General features: G+C 42.2%; 1 protein-coding gene across 1 annotated transcript in view; it reads left to right on the forward strand.

Moving 5' to 3' along the window:
• Positions 1-14,619: 14,619 nt before the first annotated feature.
• Positions 14,620-24,534, forward strand: part of LOC115144606 (heparan sulfate glucosamine 3-O-sulfotransferase 3A1-like) — a 53,714-nt gene continuing 43,799 nt past the window's right edge. Inside the window, exon 1 of the mRNA XM_029685643.2 lies at positions 14,620-15,719. Coding sequence (XP_029541503.1) covers positions 15,073-15,719 — 647 coding nt within the window. The 5' untranslated portion in view covers positions 14,620-15,072. The remainder of the gene's footprint in view (positions 15,720-24,534) is intronic.

Genomic DNA, 24,534 nt, shown 5'->3' on the forward strand with positions numbered 1-24,534 from the left:
CTATATCCCTGTTTTCAATAGGGCTCGATAAGTGTTGAAAGTGGTTCAGAAAAGCAATAAAAGATTTGGACAGAGATCACAATGGAAACTTCTCCTAAATCACTGTGGTGCCCTTACAGCACACACATAAATACAGTGTATACATTGTCATTAGCTCACATACACATGCATTTACGGAACACAGCCACACTTAAAAGCCTTTTAATGGACATTGAGGGCTTCAGAATGACAGAGTTTACTTCACAATGCACTGGGGTCATTCAGGGTTGCACATCTGACACCACACCCTCCTCCATTAGTCCCTGTTATCCCAGTCCCCTTTAATGAGCTGGGTTTGGTTTGCGTATAGCAGCAGTCGGGCAGTCACGTGCGTTTAATGTGAAGCTGCCTGGGTCATGTAGCCTGGTTGAACCACACTGAATGTTGTGTTCACCACAGAGTACAGCATTCAGTATGGTTTAACCAGGTTATGGGTCACAACCAACCAGCAACAGTGATGGAGCAGTGTGTATCCGTGCAACCGTTGCTGTCTACCAATATTGTTGGTAAAATGACCTCTCATTAGACATTTCATATCATGTCTCGTCTTCTGCGGAAATTTCGTCACAGATTTGTTTTGATTTACCTTATATTGCAATACTTATTAAAGACTTACATGTTGAGATTATGTGTACGATATGTTGCCAAGTATGACAGGAAGTGTGTTTTGTTTCCCTTTTTGGTCTAATGCTACTACTGTTATAGGCCGGTAGTCACAGCTATTCACAGTAACACACAACATCCCTGTAAAAAGATGGTGCTAATTGTCTAAACGGAATCTTCTAAAGATAGGATTGTACTCTCTTCGTGGATCAAAGGCCTCTATGCCATGAGGGTCACCTCCTGAATGTGTTATATTATAGCTGCTGACACACCCAGAGACAGAACAGTACATTCATTACAGGAAAGGTGACAGCTGTGTATGAGGATGTGTGGACTGGGTGCCTGGTTTGGGTGTGGTGTCTGTCTGAAGCGTTAGGCAGGGATTCATCCTGTCTAGTCAAGGCTTATCAGGGGACTGACTGTCACCTACCAATGAGATATGGCAACTACACATTTACAAATCAGGAAGAATTTCTGTTACTGTTACAGGCACGAAGGAGGAGCAGCATCATGGGCGATTTCAAGTATACGTCTAACCAATGATTTTCTATTTTTGTATAGACAGGTGAGCTTACAGTACTTTAGTTATGACACTACAGCTGTGTAATGTTTGTATTAGCCAAAGCTGTCTGACACCATGGCGCTGTGAAATGCCATGCTGAAGAACTTTGTTACAAAAACAATGGCTCACGTAACATCTCTCCAGTCGACATTCAGTCAAGTCTGAGTCCAAGCTTATCTCCGTCACTATGAAGTCAGGACATAATACTATACAGCCAATTGAACATGTCTGTGACCCAAATGGCACCCATATTCCCCATACAGTGCACTCCTTTTGACCAGAGACCTATGGGGAATAGGGTGCCATTTGAGACACTACCCATGACACCAACAGGCCAACGGGCTAATCTCTCTAATGTAGAGAATGCAGCAGAGCAGAGAGACAGCAGAGAGACAGTGAGCCACAGGTTCAAGTCAGGGGGATCTTTACTCCTCTTTATTTCTGAATACGCCAGGCTCATGAGCTGATTGTGCTAAGGCTGTCCTAAATCTTATACGTTGTACCAAATAGCACCCTATTCCCTATATAGTGCACTACTAATAACCAGAGCCCAATAGGATGCCATTTGGGACTCATACCATGAGTAAAACGGAGACTATCAGAAATTATTTCTATTTCCTCTGATGCTCAGTCTGTGACGTGGGGACTACATTCTTTCCGAAGGTACAGGGGACCCAGACAAACATACTACTAATAATCATTCAAATCCTGGTTGATTCAATGGCTCTGGAGAGCTCAAATAGAGATGCTGTAACTGACTGTCAGTGTTGTTGGTGAGGTATTGCTGTTCTGTCTGGCTTTGCAAGTTGAATGGTCTGGGTTGGGTTTGTGTGTGTATGGATCTGATGTTTTTCCAGCACCTCCAGAGCCATAGGGGTGGCAGGTAGCCTAGTGGTTAGAGCGTTGAACTTGTGACCGGAAGGTTGCAAGATCAAATCCCCGAGCTGACAAGGTAAAGATCTATTGTTCTGCTCCTGAACAAGGAGTTCCTAGGCTGTCATTGAAAATAAGAATTTGTTCTTAACTGGCTTGCCTAGTTAAATAAAAAAAACAAGACTTAATCCTTGTCTGGCTGCCTCCAACCCAGTGACAGTAGCCATTACATTTGATTGACATCATGGAATGGAAACACAGACATGGGTGGATGATTTACAGGGGTCCACAGTGGAATCTAATGATCACTTGAATTGTATTGTAGAGTCATAATAACTGGTGTGTTACTGATTGAGTTAACCAACACGGAATACAGATGATGAACGTCTACAACACCATAAAGTGGCAGCTACTGTAGTGACATAGGGCTCCATTAACTCAACCATTGGGTGGATAACAACTTCAGTACATTTAAACATTGCTGGCTCTGGCTCTCTAACCTAAATTTGCATCCCAAATGTCACCCTATGTAGTGCACTACTTTTGACCAAAGCCCTATGAGCTTTGGTCAAAAGTAGTGCACTATGTAGGGAATAGGGTGACATTTGGGACGCAATCTAACACTAGTACCCATACAGTAGGCTATGCCCAGCTGGTGCCACCATTAATCACAGCTAACAAACAGGTCCTCTACCAGTCTGTCTGACGCAGGCTCCCCGCCAAGCAGCCTATGTGTGTCCCAAATGGCACCCTATTCCCTGTATAGTACATATGGTCCATTGGGCTCTGGTCAAAAATAGTGCAGTATATAGGGAATATACATCTGGTTAAAAGTAGTGCAGTATATAGGGAATGGAGTGCCATTTGGGAGACAGTCTATGAAAAGCCTTGTCCAAACAGACTCTGACATCATAAGCTCAAGGATTTCCCAGGTGTTCCGGAGCCAATGACATCACCCTGCCATTCAAGAGCACAATGAGGACTTTGAGAGGTGGCTGGTGGCTGGTGAGAACAGTCAGCAGAACAAGAAAAGAAACATGCAACAAGAAGGCCTCTCTCTAAATAATATGGAAAGTGGAGATGAGAGCCAGAACAGCTTCGCAGCTGAACCCAGTTAACGCCTGTTTGGAACATATTTAGGAGGGGGTAGGGGGGGGTGAGGGGTAAACAGTCTATGGCTGACAGTTTGGAGGGTATGTGTATGTTTGAGTGTGTGAACACTGGAGGGGGCATAGATATTCAAAGAGAAACAATATCATTGTTCTTAAATCCACCGTTCTACACACGTATTATTCCTAGCCTATTTTTCGAAGCCAAGGTCTTTCCGAAACCTGGGTGTTTGTGAGAGCCCTAGTCTGAGCTAGCTGTCAGCTTTACCTTATTAAAATGTCATTGACTCTTAAACAGCATATTTATACACTGCTAACTGGGGCTGCAATGGCAGGCAGGCAGCAGAGCCTCCACAGCACACAGAGCCACTGTCCCAAATGGCACCCTACTCTCTATTTAGTGCACTACTTTTGACCAGGACCCATAGGGCTCTGGTCAAAAGTAGTGCACTACATAGGGAATAGGGTGCCCTTTGGAATTCAGCCGAACTCCTTCTCCTTCTCCCTTTCCATGGCAGGCTGAGGCAGTCACAGACTGCCTGTGTCAGGCAGAGATAAGGTTTATTACACAATGTATGCACAGGCCCTCTTTGATTGATGCTTCTCCATTATTATTATGTCCTGGCTGGGTAATATATTCCTGGGTGTCATTAAAGACCTGGTCTACATTAGTTGTGTCATATTGCGGCGGCCGAGGTGCAAGGACCTATCTGAACATCAAAACGAGGTGGCATTGACAGGGTGCTGGGTTGATGGTGGGTGGTGGGGGGCGCGGGATCTTCAACTAACACAGTCACAGACAGAACCAATAGGGTTCAGCTCAGGGAAAGTGACATTTTTTTCTCATTAAATGATAGCTTTTCGGTCTCTATGTAAAATAGAGATATGCATCCCAAATGGCACCCTATTCCCTTTATAGTGCACTACTTTTGACCAGAGCCCTATGGGGTCTTGGTCAAAGGTAGTGCACTATATATGTGATACGGTGCCATTTGGGATGCAATCTCTCTTCCTCCTGGGTTCCTGGGTAGCAATTAACAACTGCAGAAAAAAAGATTTGTGGGCCACATCTGTAGACTGTAAGGAGTATGGTTACTCCTGCACATGAACTGATGTAGCAAGGTGGTTATCTCCAAAGAGAGAAGCCAATTAAGAGAAGGAACTGTCTTGGTACAAAATTAGTACACTACAGTATATACGGAATAGGGTGCCATATGGGACTCAAACGAAATAATTCCAGTAATTAGCACTCTCCAAGAGAGAGGAACCCTGTATCACGTCAGAGGACATCTGCATTCCTCATTCACATTACATGTAGAAGGGAGTTAGAGTTATACCACCTTGGCCAGACTCACATTGTATCACCCTCTTGTCTCGTGGGAGGTAGCACTGATGTGAGGTGGTGGGTTATGATTCCATGTTGTATTCCCATTTGCCTCTACTCCTGGCAGCTCATCAGACAGAGAAGGGATATCTGTTTCAGTGAGGAGCTTTATGGTGAGGTGTGTGTGTGGACTGTATAATGTTTGCCACGTCGGGCAGAGAATGGAAAAAGCAGGGCAGGCACACATGAGTGTGGTGTTGTGTGTATGTGCTTGTGTATGTGCATGCATGGGGGTATGTGTGTGTGTGTGTGTGTGTGTGTGTGTGTGTGTGTGTGTGTGTGTGTGTGTGTGTGTGTGTGTGTGTGCGTGCGGAGGTGGAGGGGACGATAGGGTTGGGGCATAGAGGGGTCCTGGGAAACCTCTACACACCTAACTGCTAGTCCAGATGTGGAGGCTGTTTCTACAGTCAGGGGAGAAACATCTGTCTAGTGGACTAGGGCCTGAGTAATGCAGTGCGTGTGTCTGTGTGTGTGTGTGTGTGTGTGTGTGTGTGTGTGTGTGTGTGTGTGTGTGTGTGTGTGTGTGTGTGTGTGTGTGTGTGTGTGTGTGTGTGTGTGTGTGTGTGTGTGTTTCCATGTCCTGGTGTCCTCACTTCATGCTCTGCAGACACAGGGAATACCATCCGTTAATAGGTTTAGCAGTCACACCCCGACCCTCTACGAGGTCCACCTGACTCTCTGCAAGGTCTCCTGAACAGAAGGAAGGTGGGCAGAATTCCATGGAGTTTAGGTGGGCAGAATTCCAAGGTTTAGAAGGTGGTTAGAATTCCAAGGTTTAGAAGGTGGTTAGAATTCCATGGAGTTTAGAAGGTGGTTAGAATTCCATGGAGTTTAGAAGGTGGTTAGAATTCCATGGAGTTTAGAAGGTGGTTAGAATTCCATGGAGTTTAGAAGGTGTTCAGAATTCCATGGAGTTTAGAAGATGTTTAGATTTCCATGGAGTTTAGAAGGTGTTCAGAATTCCATGGAGTTTAGAAGGTGGGCAGAATTCCATGGAGTTTAGAAGATGGTTAGAATTCCATGGAGTTTAGAAGGTGGGCAGAATTCCATGGAGTTTAGAAGATGGTTAGAATTCCATGGAGTTTAGAAGGTGGGCAGAATTCCATGGAGTTTAGAAGATGGTTAGAATTCCATGGAGTTTAGAAGGTGGGCAGAATTCCATGGAGTTTAGAAGGTGGGCAGAATTCCATGGAGTTTAGAAGGTGGGCAGAATTCCATGGAGTTTAGAAGGTGGGCAGAATTCCATGGAGTTTAGAAGGTGGGCAGAATTACAATGTTGAGTTTTTAAGTGTCAAGTAAGACTGTCATTATTTACTTTGTATTGTGATTACTTCTCTACGGAAAAAATGATTACAGACACAAAGAGAAGCAGTAGTCTTACCACTCAAATGAAACCATTCAAATGGCCTCGCTGTTGGATTGAAAGCTTAGTTTTATTGGATTAATTTATTAGTGGTTTGGATGCCAGCCATTAATACTTTTTTTGCTTTCTTGAACTTCAAGAAACTGTTTCTTTATGATCAATTCAAAGCAAATAAGGGATTAACATTCAATTAAAACAATCAAATACACATCCACAGCATTTATCTTACATTCAGCAAACAAACAAAGTACCAAAACTAATGCAGTATGATCAGAATGTGAAATTACATTAAAAAAACAATAAGAACACATTATTTGAAATCAATCTGCCAACCACCACATTTCAATGGAGACAGCCCTGTCTAAATGTTTATGCATTTACCAAACAGTTTCCCCTTGTGGCCTATGAGTCACTAGGAGACCCATCAGCACTGTACTGGGGAATGTACTGTAAATGACAATGCAGTGTCAAGTGGCTTTCATCTCCTGTAATGACTCGCAAGTTGAGGCTGGCAGGGTAAATTATGCCTCTTTCTTATCCCAGCCTACTGGAGGTACAGTATCTAGTCTACAGTATAACTCAAACCACTTGTTATATAATCAGGATTACTGGTTGAGACAGTTGCACTTGTCGAAATTACCCCTATTGGTGTCTGAGCAGCAATTACAGAGGAGATTTATATACCTGCAAGATGTACACGTACAGTAGAGTGGATGCTATAAAAATGAATTTACACACTTCCTTCTAGCATACAATGTAAGTATTTGCTTAGGGATTTGTCTTTGACGGGTGATAATGTGTTCATTGTTCAAAGCCTGGTTGGAGTGGGACATCTTGGACAGTTTCTTGGCCACAGAGACAATCAACAAGACTACAGCTATTCTACCCTTTGCAGCCCCATTCAGCCTCACAGACATACAGCTGGAATAATGTGTCACTGCCCTTTGATTATGCACTGTAGCTAACAAGGTATCTTTCACACTCCGTATCATATTAACAAGTCATTCATTGAAGGCAGAGATTTAATTAGACTTCTGGTGTCTCTAGCAGTACGTAAATAAATGAAGGCTAAGCTTATGTCCAGACCACAGATGATGACGTTAACAAATAGTCTTCATTACATAGTTTCCGAATGACCAGGCCGGATCCTCCAGGGTGTAAATATTGTGAGTGGGATTCAAGAGGCAAGGGGTTTGCGGGCTTCACACTTAAACATGAAAGATGGTGAGGGGAAGCTTATCAGACGGTAAGAGATAGTGAGTTTATTGCCCAATTGACGATGATGAAAAATGACCTCCGGGAACATAATTTCTTTCACATCAGCTTCTAACATATCAACGGCCACATCATTCACTAATGTAATTAAGTAATGGAGTTCTAGTTTTTTTCAGTTATACAACCATGCTGTTTGAAAATATTTAGAAACACCTCACGTTATTTCATTAGATATGTGTCTATCCGTTTAAGGTCCTTTAAACCAAAACCAGTTTTACAAATTTGAATTAGACAGGACTTGGAGGCAAATTCCCATGCGATATATGGAATGGATGCAACAAGGGAACTCTACAGCAGTCAGCAGTTGACTTATGCCTCACGACACCAGTTGTAACGCTATCCCACCAGACGTCACCCCAGACACACACACACACACACTGCCAATCAACCCTGTTCTCATGACCTCGGTGTGTCCACAGAGACAGAGAGAGCTCAGGTGTTTTCACAGAGTGGGGTTTCTGTTCCAGCGTTCCAGGTTCTCCCTCAAACTGGAGACCTGCCCTCCTTGAATGAATGACTGACCGAGGAGCTACTACATTTCACAGGCAACTCCAGAGTGTGAGACAGAGAGATAGGAAAAGTAAAAAGGTCTGGTAGAAAAAACAAGTGAGTATAATGTATTTTCATAGACTTTCTACACAGTTCTGACTAACAGAAGTTGGGGAGACATACAAGAAAGCAACAGTTTGGGAAGTAAACTCTTCCCATACACCTCTGACTGACTTCTGATCCTATACTCTCACTTATAGAGCAATAACTGTTTCTTTCCTTTTACTTATATTGGAAATGGAGATTTTGATTGATTTGATTCAGAATGGACCACTCACCAGAGGTAAGGCAATATCCTCCATGTCCAGCAACAGATCTCTATCACAGGCAACATGCTGCTCACATAGTTCATTAAGGAGGAGAGAGGGGGAGGATGGGGATGGAGGGTGAGCCTGCAAAAAAAAAAGCAGCACCAGACCCCGGTCTCTCCTCTACCCATATATCATATCTGACACGTTCAAGTCCTTCAGCTTGACAGCAGCCGGCCCTTCTCCCTCAGTCTCCCGTCTTTGCTTTCACAGGGAATTATTCTTACTGTGGCCCAATAATCACACAGACTGAGAAGTGTGTTTGTCTTGGCGCCTGTCTGGACTCTCAGGTGTCCGTCATCAACAGAGAGGTTGGGATTGACTGGTCTATCACCTCGGTTTAGGCCTACCAGTGAAAGCTACACTTCACCTGAACACCTCAGGCCACTGTTGCAGGTCATAGGAAAACAGTTAAGAGAGAAAAGACCATGTCCAACTAAGGAAAGATCATGTTTATCAAAATGTAATGTTATTGTAATGGGGCTTAATCAGAAGATGTCGTCCACGGTGGGTTAGACTTTTGTTCTGGTTGGGAAAGACAGCTGTCTTAACACTAATACAATTTCCATACATATTGTATGATATTTCATAAATGACCTTACATACATCACGATCTTCACCCAGCATGAATAGTGTAGCTGTATGTTATCCACCGGACCAGCGATATTCAACACTACTCCTGAGCCACAGTGACGCTATGCAGTCATTTCATTTAGGAAGACAAACACCTGATTCAACAAATTACTGCCTAAATTGATCCTTTTTGGGCTTCATATATTACCTATGAGACAAAACAGCGTGAAAATATGCTAGTTTTCAGTCAGTCCCTAGCCCTTGAAATACCACAGAAATCCTGTCTCCGTTAAAAACATTCTTAATTCACATTCAGTTTGGCAGCAACTAGATTATTACCCCAACATTGCAGCTGAAGAGAATGCACGACCCAGTCTAGCCCGGCTGTCTTCTTTAAATGTATGAGGAGATACTTATCTGCAGGAAATGGCCAATCACACCTCCACATATTGCTTTTTAATGAACCACGAGCGCTGTCCAGCTTCACTATAATGAAGTACTGTAGCATGTGACGCATCATCAGAGAGCGCCATCAAATGAGCGCCATTTAGGCGCCAGGATCCATCTGATAGCACTCACCACCACCACACCTCATCACCTCCAGTGTCACCATGTTCTGTTCTGGCTCTCTCTACCAGATAAAGTAGCGGGGTCAAAATCAAATCAAATGTTATTTGTCATATGCTTCGTAAACAACAGGCGTGGACTTAACAGTGAAAAGCTTACTTACGGGTCCTTTTTCAACAATGAGAGAGCTCATGATTAAAACCATATATATAAAGAAATAGTGACACGAGGAATAAATATGCAGTGAACGTATAACAATGACGAATAAAGAATAACACGGCAATATAAAGGGAGTACCATTACCGGGTTGTTGTGCAGGGGTACGAGGTAACTGAGGTAGCTATGTACATATACTGTAGGGTTAAAGTGACGAGGCAACGGGACAGATAAAACCCAGTAGCAGCAGGGGATAGGCATTTAATTAGCTATTTAGCGGTCTTAGAGTGGACATTTTATATTGCTGTATTTGTTTAAGTAGGAGTGCAATCTATCTAATGATACAAGAGTCATCTCTGCATCTCTATCTTTAGCCCTTCTGAGTTGGGCCAAGCAGGGCAGCGACCTATTATGCATCCCAAATGGCACCCTATTCCCTATATAAGTACACTACTTTTGACAAGGGGCCAAACGTAGGCGGGTCACCCTGGTTTGTGCATATACCATTTCGTCCACGAATGTTTTGGGGGCAATGCTATTAGGCTAAGTAATAGGTTGTCATTCTAAGTATTGGCTAGTTGTTTAGAATATTGTAATTCAGCTTCAGTGGTATTCTAGGAAGTTCATGTGTTTATGTTTCGCACTTTGCAGAGAGAGACAGTAAAAAGTCAAAGTCACAGTGACGTTTGGACGTGCATTTGGAGATTGGTTTTGACGATTGTTGTCCTGTGTTGATATATAATATACCATATGTGTTGTTAACCTTCTGCGACTCAAACCAAGCCTGTCTTTCAACCGTGTCCTGCTTCCTGGAAATATGGAGGGCCTCCGTGCTGCAAAGACTACCTAAGCCGCACCCTCCTCTCTCTCTCTCTCTCTCTCTCTCTCTCTCTCTCTCTCTCTCTCTCTCTCTTTCTCTCTCTCTCTCTCTTTCTCTCTGCATCCTGCTGCCTCTTAGAGGAAGGAATGTGACACACACGCACACACTCCAGACACACTGAGATTTGAATGTTAGATTTGAAAAAGCGTGTTTTTGTAAAAGCAAGAGTGAGTTAGATATTATCCAGATATTGTCCAATCAGAACACTGGGAATAATTAATGAACCTTATTCATCTGACAAAGTTTGCTGGGTACTTTGCTTCATAAAATATTTATTTTCATTCCTCATGGCATTCGTGACACTGTGATACAGGTCATGCAAACACATGTAAATTGCACATTCTTTATCAATGTCTCCTTAATATTGATGAACTATGGACCTTTAGTATCCATGGGAAGTAGGTTGTGTTTACACAGACAGCCCAATTCTGATGTGTTTTACCACTATTGGTCTTTTTATCACATCAGATCTTACCACATCAGATCTTTCTACATCAGATCTTTCTTAGAGCTAAACTGATTGGTCAAAAGACCAATTAGTGAAATATCAGAAATTGGCTGCTTGTTTAAAACCTCTTAAGGCTCTCTACAGATCGGTGTCCCACCCACGGGACGGTTGAACTAACGTAGGCTAATGCGATTAGCATGAGGTTGTAAGTAACAAGAAAACTTCTCAGGACATAGACATATCTAATATTGGCAGAAAGCTTACATTCTTGTTAATCTAACTGCACTGTCCAATTTACAGTAGCTATTACAGTGAAAAAATACCATGCTATTGTTTGAGGAGAGTGCATCATTTTGAACTTGAAAAGTTATTAATAAACCAATTAGGCACATTTGGGTAGCCTTGACACAACATTTTGAACAGAAATACAATGGTTCATTGGATCAGTCTAACACTTTGCACACACACTGATGCCATCTAGTGGCCAAAATCTAAATTGCACCTGAGCTGGAATAATACATTATGGACTTTCTCTTGCATTTCAAAGATGATGGTACAAAAAAAATACAAAACAACGGTTGTTTTTTTCTTTGTATTATCTTTTACCAGATCTAATGTGTTATATTCTCCTACATTCCTTTCACATTTCCACAAACGTCAAAGTGTCTCCTTTCAAATGGTATCAAGAATATGCATACCCTTTCTTTGGGGCCTGAGCTACAGGCAGTTAGATTTAGGTATGTCATTTTAGGTGATTTAAAAAAAGAAAGGGGTGGATCCCATTATATAAACACACAGCCGTAGTGACACGGAACTCCATCATATCCTTCCAATCTAAAGATGAATGTTCCTGATCAAGTAGCCTCTCTATACTCCCTTGCCTAGTGCTGACCGCCCACACACACACACACAGCAAACATTAACAAACTTTCAAGATAACTCACTTACAGATTAATAATATTGTTTTTGATGTATTGTTCAAATGTTCACGGATACAAATGTTTGTTTAGACATTAGAGAAATCCACGGCAGAACAACCAACTTCACTTGAGCATTAATCTGATTAAGAGTTGGATTTATTTGTGTTTCTGTGGTTACTTAAACGGAACCCTTCCTCCTCTACAGGCCAGGATGATGATATTAAAAACACCACCTCAATGACTGGCCCACAGCTGTGTATATACAACCAAATACGTTTTCTCCCTGTCTCTACAGAAAAAGCATTGAATTAATCCTACAATATTCAGCTATGCAACGCTTCAGGCCTGCCCACGAGGACACACAGGTAGTATATCACGTCATAAATATGTTGTGTATCAGGAATGATGGATTTCATTATTCCCTGAAGCACATTATTTTAATTCAGACCTGGGTTCCAGTACTATTTGAAATCATTTTGAATACTTTAGCTGGGCTTGACAGTGCTTGCGACGTCCCGTGTGGCTTAGTTAGTAGAACAAGGCGCTTGCAATGCCAGAGTTGTGTATTCGATTCCCATGGGGGACCAGTACAAAACAAGCTGTATGCACTCACTACTGTAAATCGCTCTGGATTTCAACTCGTATTTTAACCCACGTCTGCTTCAACCACCACTCAGAGAATCTAAAGTAGTTCCTTACTGGGTGCTGAGGAGGGTATGACATCATTGCACACTGGGTGGCATTTAACTCTGTCTTTTATTTCGCTCTTACTTACTCTCTTAATTGAGCTCTTAAGTGGCTGATGCCACTTCAATTCACATAAAAATGTGACGTTTTTAGGGCTTGCTCTGTTTTTTAAAGAGTTGCTCTGTTTCAGCCAGAGAGAGAAAAAAAGGAGCTGTCGGGGAAAGTTTTTTATGTTAATCATAACTCACCCCAGGGAACATATTATAAATCAGAATTCAACTTTGTCCATTTGTAAAAGTTTTGAATGGTAGTATATTCATATAACAACGTGTGTACTGTGTTGGCCTCAGACTAAATGATGCTGTGTGTCAATAATATTGTATCACAAGTTCACAACATAACCTCTAATAGTGGGAAACTTCTTCTGACCACGTCCGAATCTCACCCGGGAGTCCCAACATTTTGATGAAATTAGTATTTCTGTTTTACAGCCTTGAATTTCCAAGTCCAGAAAACTGCAGCAATAACAGTTCCTAAACCTCAGAGCATAAAGCTGTCTGACAATGAAGTGCAGTACTGAGACGCCCAGGCTGCATCCGAAATGGCACCCTATTCACTATATAGTGCACTACTGTTGACCAAGGCCCATTAAGTGCACCACCTTTGACCATGAGCCCTATGGTCCCTTGTCCAAAAGTAGTGCACTATAGGGTGCCATTTTGGACACACACCTAGTCTCCTTATGTACCCAGACTACTTGACCAATTCAATCATTCGAACAAGGAAATGTTGGTGCAACCAAGGTTTCATTGTTAATACGTAGTACATTTGAGTGGAACATTGTCCAAATCTACAGCGCTAGAAGAAATATTTCAATATAACTTTATAACAACAATCAAGGACAGATTATTCTATGATTTTGGTATTTTGTCTTCTCTGTGGACAGTGTTAACTATGCCTCACCGTGCCCTTAGAATTGATTCAGTATGCAAAGTAAAGTGTAATTCTGTTCTGAGGGTAATAAACGGCTTTGTGTTTTGCATTACCTTTAAACTCTGCATCCAAGATTCCAACAAGGCTGCGTCGATGTAACCATAGTACAGTCATTTGGATAAATGGCGAAGATGAAAGTGGGATTTCGTTTTTACATGCCTTCTAGACTGTTTGCACATTTTTGCTAAAGCACCAAAGTCTGGGTGTATAATTAAACTCTAAATGCTGTTTTTTGTGTTTGAAGAAAATGTGTATCCCTGCACTCCTTGCACAAACATTTAACATTCTCCAAATGGCTGTTACACAGACACACCCCGGATCACATAGACTAAGTCGCTAATACTTCAGAAAAGCTACTAGATTGCTTGTTCTGATGAATCACTACAAAATATGTGTGTCTAACTCTTGACTCAACTCCTGACTAAGGAAGGAACAACTGTATTGGGTAAGACATGCAGCTAAGAGACCCATATCTTTCTACTCTCTTTCTCATTGCGTTCCTCCATCGATGTGAAATATTTGACCCTTGGGAGTCTGCTGGGCAGCACAGAGGGCTGGAGAGAACCCTCCTATCGCCTCTAGTCTTTTAGGGAGGTAGAAAGGCATTGGGTGTGATTTGTTAAATGTGGGGTGCCCCCTGTATTGTGTCCCGAACACGGGGACATCTGGCAGTAGCAATACGGCCATGTGATAAAAGCCTCTGTGGTCTCTGTCCTCTTTCTCAACCAGTGAGCTGTGCAGCATTGAAGCACTGCCCTGACATTCTCATGCTAATACACAGAAAGGATGACAGCAGATGTGAAACATTTGGTTCTGTTCTTGTTCACTTGTAAAGAAATAATGTGCCCGTTATCATTATTTTACTTTCTGCTGTTCCGCTCTGTGTTATAAAACAGAGAGAAAGAATGTTTACAATGGAGGCCATCTTCTTAGGTGGCCTGAGGCAGAGAGAGGGTTGACTTTACGTGTGACTGTTGGGAAACGGAATATCCAAGGAGAGTGATGGCTCTGAGGTTGACTCAGTGAAAAAGCATTTTAGCTTCAGAATAAGGGTAAACTACACTAATATAATCCTACTAAGAAACATTTGAACAATGAGTTAATCAAACAGGTGAGAGTGTGTGTGTGTGTGTGTGTGTGTGTGTGTGTGTGTGTGTGTGTGTGTGTGTGTGTGTGTGTGTGTGTGTGTGTGTGTGTGTGTGACAGCCATCAACAGGCAAGGCAGGTTTGGGACTAAGTTCCCTCCCTACTGCCATTTCATTGGATCCTGACATGCCTCTCACATACCTTTGCAAAACCTCTACACACTCTAATTTGATGAAGACATGTCCATCTTCCTCTCTGAAGTCATACAGAAGTTTGATACAACTGCCACGTGTTTAAAATGAAATAAAGGTGCTGAATTTATGCAACATCATTTTAAACAACAAACAGTCTACATGTTGTATTCTCATCGTGGCTAGAGTACTGACAATGCTGTTTTGGCAATACATTATTGGTTTAATGCGGGAGAGCCATCCATTGACATTTAGAATTGCACTGCGTATTCAACTGTTTTCTGACGTTGAAGTAGACTTACAATATTATTTATTATAAGGACTCGAGCGCTGGGACACATGTGAGTGTTATTTTTGAGTGAGCCGCGTGCAAGGTCTAATCCACTGGTGGATGCGGAGCAAGCTCCGGTAGCCTACGAGCTGTCCCTTCTATTTCTTAATGGCAAGACCCGACAATGTCTGCCTAGCATGGCTGTGGCTTCTGAACCGGAGACCCAAGGACCGTTATGGCTTTTAGCCGAGTCTATTCGGACCCCCTGTCCCGAGGCATTTTCAAGAAATTCGTGGTCATGCTGTGTTCTCTCCTCACCTCCCTGTACCTCCTCCACTGCCTCACGGACCGCTGCAGCAGCATGCCCACGCCGGTGAAAGCATCCAGCCAAGTCGTGGGCTTCTTCGCCTCGGAACTACACGACTTGAGGTCGCTGAGGAGGAAAAGGCTGTTACAGAAATGGACCACAGGATCCAAGCCGGGCTTGAGCTACGAGAGCGCCGACGACGCTAAACGCGCCTCCGAGTATTCCCGGTTCAACGATGCTGATACCGGACAGGTTTTTTACGAACCGGGACATCAGGTGGACAGTGATAACGAAAAGAACCGGGGACTGTCGCATTATACGCAGCCTTCTTTGGGTGATATAGTTTATTCGAAGAGATTAGCACCTCGGTTTATGCTGAAGACGGGGAGTACAGGTAAACTCAGTCCGCTTGGAGACGGGACCAAGAAGCTTCCCCAGGCGATGATCATCGGTGTAAAGAAAGGAGGGACGCGCGCGCTGCTCGAGTTCCTCCGCGTGCATCCAGACATCCGAGCTGTGGGAGCCGAACCGCACTTCTTCGACCGCAACTACGAGAATGGACTGGAGTGGTACAGGTGAATGTTTAAATAAATACATTAAATATAAGTGAAATTATTATTATTGTTATTTTTTATTAGTAGTGGGCGTATTGTTAGTAGTATTATTATTAGATTATGATAAGCCTATGCCTCTACTTTCCCAAATTCATCAGTGCAGAGTGAAATATTGTTTGGTGACAAGTTTTAAAAGTTGTGCTGTTGTGTTGATTTCAAAGTTGTGCACCGCCAGTGCCTCTCACTGGCAACACTTGTTCAACGGACCAAGTTTTATAGCACACTTCTTTTCTATTACGTTGTTGCATTTTTGTCTTGGAAGGGGCTTTAATTACAGTATATTGTCCTTTTTTCATTACAATATACAGGATATAAACAAAGATATTTACATGTAAATCATGGACAACTTGGTGCCCTATAGGCTACTTTATTCAACTGTTTAACCAGTGTCAAAGTTGTGGGAGAGCTCTCATAACGCCTAAATATATCCTATAATTCACTACAGATTAATTGGATATTTAGAGTATTTTTGATATGAAATAAATACGCCTTTAAGATTTAAAAAAAGGTATTTCTTTAGCCTACAATTAACACTGCGTAATTATGACCTATTAATTAGACTAACGACAGGTTTTTCCTACCCAATTATATAGGCTATTGTCTTTTTCAAAGACCAAAGATGGGGATTCATTTGTAACGATAGTTTACATGATTAAGTAGCCAACCTTCTCAATAACCTTATCAATAAGTTCATATTTTATTTACTCATAATGTATCTTGGCAAATCGGCTTCTCTCTAGGTTTCATGGCAGACCACAATATCACCTTATACAATGTATCTCCCCAAAATCCTAAAGAAATATATTAGTGTAGTAACGTCATTTATGACACTTTCCATTGCATTTAAAATAAAGTGAGTACTTTTTATGTAAAAAATACACTTAATTGCTATCTTGTAATTATTAATGATCAAATATAAAACATATGTAAAAAATTGAATTGTTCTTCATAGGCCTATTCAACATCACCAATAGTTGAATGGGGAGATACAAAATAAGTATTATAGGGAAAAGGCCCAGATTTAGATAACAAGCAAAGTCCCGCCAAGCAAAGCACTTTAAATGCGTCGGGAGTCGGGTCAATGTCTGACCTAAAATAAATATTCTCAACAAACTCTAAATACACATAAATACAGACATACACTCTCTCCCCCTCAATCCCCTCTCTTCTTTGGGAGTTACCATATTTTATCCCACTTTTCTCTCTCTTTATGTTCAAGCATATGAATTTGTGATCAGTAGGTTCACTTTGTTGTGTGTGCATACGTTTGTGTGTGTGTGTGGTTGTGCACACGCCCATGTGCGTGTGTGTGGTTGTGCGTGCGTCCATGTCTGTGTGTGGTTGTATGCGTGCCCATGTGTTTGTGTGTGTGTGGTTGTGCGTACGCCATGCGTGTGTGTGTTCTCTCTTCGGGGGTTCATGTCTCTCCCTCTCAGTGGGTCTGTGTGTAATGGGGCATTGCCGACACTGCAGCTCTGTTTTTAAGAAGGATTAGGGTTATAACAAAGGGTTACCTGAGTGTCTCAGGAGGTTTGATTCACCTTTTGATTGAGTTAACACTATGCAGTTCACTCTAAAAGCTTGGAGAAACTTCTCCTCTCACCCGGGCCCCCTCCTTCTAACTCCCTCAAAGCCCCCATCCAGCCTCGGCCCCCTCTCATACCCTAGCTCTCATACCCTCTCCCCACACACAGACACCTCCTTCTTTGTGCCTCTGTGAGCGTGAACACTCTCTCTTTCACACCCTTCTGTTTACCTATTCATCCATTGTGGGAGTGTATATCCATGAGGGTTCCATCTATCCTGAGGAGTTGCCAAGATTCTTCTACATGGAATTTGGTCCATGAGCTCCAAGGACTAGCCGAACAAACTCAACCTCAGGGCCTGTTACACTTAATGCCTTCCATTAAATGGGGAATGGGCCCTTGAATTAAAATGTCCGGAGCAGAAGAAATGAAGAAGGGTTACAACAACGTGACTGACTAGTCAGTCTGAAGGAGTGCATCTGCTGTGTAGAGGTCCACCCCTGTCAACTCTGTTCCAGGAAGTCTGAGAGAGACTCCCTTTATTAATAGTCTTTGTGTGTGGACACTTTAACGCAGTCATTTAGACCTGAACGTGATTGAAGTGTGTGAAACTTTGTTGTTTTACTCAAGAAGTGTCGAACACGCAAACGGAAGGGGAATGCTGTTGCTGAACCGTTAATAACCTCAGTGTGTGTGTATGCTTTTGATAGGAAGTAGCCCTCTCATTTAGACATAGGGCTTGATTCAATCAGCCGACATCCGCCTAGCGGTTGTTTTGGAGGTGTCTTAGTTGGTTGTTTTGGCGGTGGTAGAGGTGGAACTGTGTTAGCGCTGTCAAATCCACAAGCGGCTCCTGGTATTATACCTAAAGCGGACATTACCATTGGTTGCACGGAGTTGCATTATTAAGAGAAATCCCATGCAGCCTTGTTTACAAGTTAAAACAGTTGAATGTGAGATGTAATTTACACCTCCATTATGATGATAGAAACCCTCATTATTTAGTTGAATGATTTTTCAAGTTGACCGCCATTTCTTTATAGCCTACGCTTTCTCCTTCTGAGCTTCTAATGCGAGTAGGGTGGGTGTGGCTTCATGACAATGATCGCAAGAGCAGCTGCTCACCAATTTGACGGCTCCAACGCAGTTCAACCTCCAGAACCGCTATGCGGCTGTTTGCTGTCGTCAGTAAATGCTTGATCCGATTGAATCTAGGCCTTAGTTTGATTGAAGTATGTGAAGTTTCTTTTTCCCTCTATTCAAGAAGTGTCACACGCTAATGGAAGCGAAATGGTGTTTCTGAACTGTAGTGCACTCGGAGTTCATTCACTTGATGTCAAAACCCTCTAAATCTGGGCTTCAGTTGTCAAGCTCTGGACATTTTTTTTCATTCTCTTTTTTGGTCTTTTGTACTGCTGCATGGAATGGCAAAAAAATCTGCAGATTATACAACACACATGACAATGTGATGGATTTGTGCAAATGGCTAAGCATTAAGAAAACAAACAAGAGAACGGTCCGGCGCTATTCATTCATGCTACTTGTCATTTTTGTGTATTGTTTCACAATTCTAGAAAACGGTTTTGGTTCTAGAAAGGCGGTCTCGGTGGTAGAGGGAAACAAGGCCATGGTTTCTATAGCTAATCACTGCATCCAATTTCCTGGAATTACGTGATTCTTTTCATTAGTGTGTGTGTGTGTGTGTGTGTGTGTGTGTGTGTGTGTGTGTGTGTGTGTGTGTGTGTGTGTGTGTGTGTGTGTGTGTGTGTGTGTGTGTGTGTGTGTGTGTGTGTCTGTGAATAGTTAAAGGCAGAGAGAGCAGAGGCATCCGTCTCATGGGACTTAGAGTCTTTGTTTAGAGTAATGGCCGATATGTGGACTGAACATGAATCACTATGGCCTGTCTGTCTGTCCCTGTGGGAATGTGTGTGTGTGTGTGTGTGTGTGTGTGTGTGTGTGTGTGTGTGTGTGTGTGTGTGTGTGTGTGTGTGTGTGTGTGAGCGTACGTACGTATGTACATACGTGTGTGTGTTTCCGGGGTGTTTGTGTGTGTCTATGGGAATGTGTGTGTGGGGGACATAGTTTAACACTTCTAAGTCCTAATGTGACGTGACATCAACAACATCCGTCTGTGTTTTCCTGCTTTCCCAGTGGAAACATAGACAGACATATTGTTGCCCCAAAGTCCCTACGGAAAGTTATCACTGTTTTTGTAGAAGTTACCAAGATATATCCTCATTATTTGCATAATATTTTTCATATTATTTTCTATGTAATATATCCAACAGTTGCAGTGGCGATTTTAGTATGTAAATCTTGGTGGGGCAATCTCAAAAAGACACTGCACAACACTAAACAATATATTAATTGCAGTATAACGGTGAGAAGCAGTGCCCACAAATTGTTAGGGCCTACATAAAGCTGTCCCAACAGCAGAGCTTTCTTTCCATCACAATGGAGTGAATCCTTACCACCACTACACCTGGCTATCAGCGGAGCCTTGTATGGCAGTGAAACAATTAATTCAGCCTCGTTTACTGCCTTTTTAAAAAACAGAGCTGATATGGTTAAACAAATGTGACAATTGAGATGATCAAACTATGGCATAAAGGGAATGATGAGCGGATAAGAGGTATTACGTAATTTATTATTATTATTTATTACTTTAATGAGCGAGCGACGATGGAAGTAGTCAATATATGTGTTCAGCACTTTTGAAATATACAGCGACAGAATGCAGAACATGGGCTGCTCTTACAGTATTTTCCCCTGTACACCAAGTCAGAACCGTAGGATAAATAAAGACTTTGATAATAAGATGTTGACATGATCAGTCCAATCAAAGGTACTGTACATATAACATGATTTGACGTAATTTTATCTGTGGTCAATGACTTTGAGCCTTCTTGGAAGGTCACTTGTAATATAACTCTATGGCAGGACCCAAAGGGCTGAAATTTTGGATGTCTACCCTTACTAAGGATATAAACTTTGGGATGATGTAGTGTCCCCATGAGTGACAGAACACTGAGCCAATCACGACGCAATGCTCCTATGTTTGGCTGGCTCACCCCACCACCACAGAAAGCACTGAGCTAGGCTGAAACACCTGCATTTTGGAGCTGCCTTACTCAAGAAAACAATAAAGAGACCATGTTTGTATGCGGCTTTATTGTTTAACTCAATGATATGTAAACTACCGTTCAAAAGTTTGGGGTCACTTAAAAATGTCATAGTTTATGAAAGAAAAGCACATTTTTTGTCCATTAAAACAACATAAAATTGATCAGAAATACAGTGTAGACATTGTTAATGTTGTAAATGACTATTGTAGCTGGAAACGGTACATTTTTTATGGAATATCTACATATGCGTACAGAGGCCCATTATCAGCAACCATCACTCCTGTGTTTCAATGGCACGTTGTGTTAGCTAATCCAAGTTGATCATTTTAAAAGGCTAATTGATCATTAGAAAACCATTTTGCAATTATGTTAGCACAGCTGAAAACTGTTGTCTCTGCCCCACCTGCCCTGATTAACGGGTCGCCACTGGACAGTTGTAAATAACTTTCACCAAGTTTTTGGAGTGTCGAATTCAGCATACCCAGTGTATCTCCCTTCCCCTAACAAAGTGAAATCTGATCCACACCAAAGTTGTACTAATGCAATTTGTACAACAAACCATTATCTTTTAGTCTTGTAGTACGTTGGGTAAAATGTAGGTTTTATGCATTTACATGTGTGTGTATCTGCCTCTCTGTGTACAATGTAAGTAGTTGTACAGTAGGTCTACATTGTTAGCCATTAAACAGGAAACCAGCGGCTCAGTGTTATATTTCACTACCCATCTCTCTACCTTGTACTGAGACAATCATGCTTGACCCGACAAGCTATTGTTGTGGAAATGTGATGTACTCCAAGTGAACAAGGTCACCGACAACACTCTGATGTAATGAAAGGTCCATGTTGATGGTAGTTTAGCGTTATGTCTGGGACCTACTAGGGTTACCCTCTAGCTCATCCTTCTACCCTCTAACCCATCCTTCACCTGTCAAGGCCAGGGGATTTTGAGGGGTGAGTGGGGGTTGAGCGGGGTCTGCAGGGGTCCGAGGGGGTGCGCTGTCTGACATCACCAGACTGGCTGGATTAGGCCAGACCAAACCATCTAATGAGTTAATTGCCCTTCATAAAAACACATGTGACCTGTACCAGACTAGCAGTCTGAGGTCCCTGCCTGCCAACACATCATCCATCCTATACATAGTATATTTCCAGAAACCCATGTTATTGTCTTGTTAAGCCAAGTCTTACAAGAAAAATAGATGTTATTATTTTGGATTCAGTTGTTTGCATGAAAAGTATGTTGTACCAAAAACAAGACACAAGGGAGTGAATTATGAATGAAAAAGCTCAGCTCCAAAAAATAGAATTTTGTGTAAAATTAGGGCATTTACCTGTTTATTGAACTGGCTGTATTTTACAGGAAATGGAGTAATGGTACTAAAAGTGTTCTGATAATAAAAGCATTGACCCAGTCGGGACCCATAGAGAACGGTTCTTTGGGGATTTTCTGTAGTGCTGCTCTCTGTTCCTCTGGCTAGCCCTGTCTCTGTAGTAGCCTGTGGTGAGAGGCCGTCAGATGTGGATGTAGGGAAAGACACTATCAAAGTATGTTTTTACTGTACTCCAAATGCCAGGCATACATTACAAGATCCAGATGTAAACATTTGGAATACTATTTTGGATCTTGTCCCATATATGAATACCATAAACATTCATTTTTCAAACTCTTTTGTGATTATCATTATTTCCTACATGAGTCTAGTCGTCCAGCCAAATAGCTTCGCTGATGCTGCTCCATGTATGAAAAGTTGCACAAAGAAAATAAATTTACTCAGTCGTCAGAACTGTTGGTGAAAAGTGGTTTAAATTCCCAGCATTTTCCGTGAGCTTCACTTCCAAGTTGTTCATATTTTGGCAGGGTTAGGTGTCAATTAAGTGGGTGGCAGAGTTGAGAGTGCTGCCTTATTTGTTGCTCTCAGACATGTCACTCGTCATTGGCCCTGTGAAGAGGTCTGGAGGACACGTGGAAAGGAAAGGCTGGCAGCTTATTGGTAGGGAGGAGAAACATCCCAGCAGTTAGCTATATTACTGTGGACGCCTTGAGTAGTGTGAGGAATTTCTGTAGTTTTCCATTATAGCAAAGTCTATACAGGCACACAGAAGCAATGCATTTACAGTAGATGACTTTGCAACTATTAATATGTCATACGTTCATTAGTTAGCCTTCATTGTGGTGTGTGCTGCTGGTTGTCATGTGAAAGCAGAACCCTACCAAACAAAGAGACGTGTGTGTGCGTGCGTGTGTATGTGTGTGTGTGTGTGCGTGTGTATGTGTGTGTGTGTGTGTGTGCATGCGTACATCCACGCTGTATGCATCCCCCCAGTGTACCACTGGCAGTCAACATTGCTTTGATCTGGCTTGGCCAGGAGTCCAGGTATGACATGTTCTTCCTCTCAGAGTTTTCAACGGAGCGAATGAGTTAAAATGGGCAAAAAAATCCACTGCACACACTGGTTGAATCAACGTTGTTTCCACATCATTTCAATTAAATTACATTGAACCAACGTGGAATAGACGTTGATTGAATTGACGTCTGTGCCCAGTGGGTCTGTCTCTTTATTTCTCTCTCATACGTACAGTACACTAACTCTCTGGTACCAAGGTGTTTGATGTACATTTAATACACTCGCTTCTCTGAGCCCAATTGATTTATCAGATTTTCCTTGAAGGTGCACTACTGAAAACACAAAGCTGCATTGAAGCACCCAGAACAGTGCTGGACAGGGTGGTAACCCGATCCCCTGAGAGAGCAAGAGAGAGAGAGAGAGAGAAAGAGAGAGCGAGCGAGAGAGAGAGAGAGAGAGAGAGAGAGAGAGAGAGAGAGAGAGAGAGAGCTCCTGAGCATGAGACCCTGACTGCTCAGGGTTGTGAAAGTGATTATCATGGAGTATAATTGTACTTGTAACACAAGGGGCCCCTCACCTTCCACTGGAGGAATGTAAACCCACCATCACCACACACACACACACACACACACACACACACACACACACACACACACACACACACACACACACACACACACACACACACACACACACACACACACACACACACATACACACACACACACACGCGCACACACACACACACACACACACACACACACACACACACACACACACACACACACACACACACACACATACACAAACACAAACACACCAAGGTTATTATACTTTTGTGTTTTTATTTCTATTAGACAAAGATTTTCTTTTGAAATTATTTTTAGTTTCAGTTAATTTTCACATCTACTTTACTAGTTTTATTCAGTTTCAGTTTTATAAAAACATTTCTATTTCGTTTTGATATTATTTAGTTTCAGTTTTAGTGTTAGGGACAGAAAGTAGCCTAATGTGTGGGAGGCTAGGAGCCATTTATTAGTTGTATAGTTGTTGTGTTTTTCGAATGTCACTTCTTGTCACTGTGGGTCAGTAATGCATAAGGTGATGGGTCAGGTTATAGGTTAGGCTAGGTTTAAATACGTAGATAGTGGGTCAATTTCTGGGTCAACCAGGAGCGCTGAAGCGCGAGGCTCAACATTTCCACTGTTTCAGTCCCGTAGTTACCACGTTGTAGCAGCGTGAAGCGCACCTGTGCAGATAATCTGTGTGACTGTGTGAGAGCAAAGTCTTGCATCATGCTCATCTCAACGGGTGCGTTCCAGCGGATCACTTTAGTCAAGTCTGTGACCATCGTTGGTCACGGCCTTTCTAAGTGTGTTGCATTCAGGGGATACAAATGGTCAGACTGGTACCTACAGTGCCTTCAGAAAGTATTCACGCCCCTTCTTACAGCCTGCATTTAAAATGCATTCAACTGAGATATTTGGTTACTGGCCTACACACAATACTCAATAATGTCAAAGTAGAATTATGTTTCTGACTTTTTTAATAATTCATGATAAATTAAAAGCTGTAATGTCTTGAGTTAATAAGTATTCAAAACCTTTGTTATGGCAAGCCTAAATAAGTTCAGGAATATACACTTGCTTAATTAACAAGTTACATAATAAGTTACAGTGTTTTAACATGATTTTTGAATGACTACCTCATCTCTGTACCACACACATACAATTATCTGTAAGCTGAGCAGGGAATTTCAAACACAGACTCAACCACAAA

The sequence above is a fragment of the Oncorhynchus nerka genome, linkage group LG16, assembly GCF_034236695.1.
Source record: "Oncorhynchus nerka isolate Pitt River linkage group LG16, Oner_Uvic_2.0, whole genome shotgun sequence".
NCBI lineage: Eukaryota > Metazoa > Chordata > Actinopteri > Salmoniformes > Salmonidae > Oncorhynchus > Oncorhynchus nerka.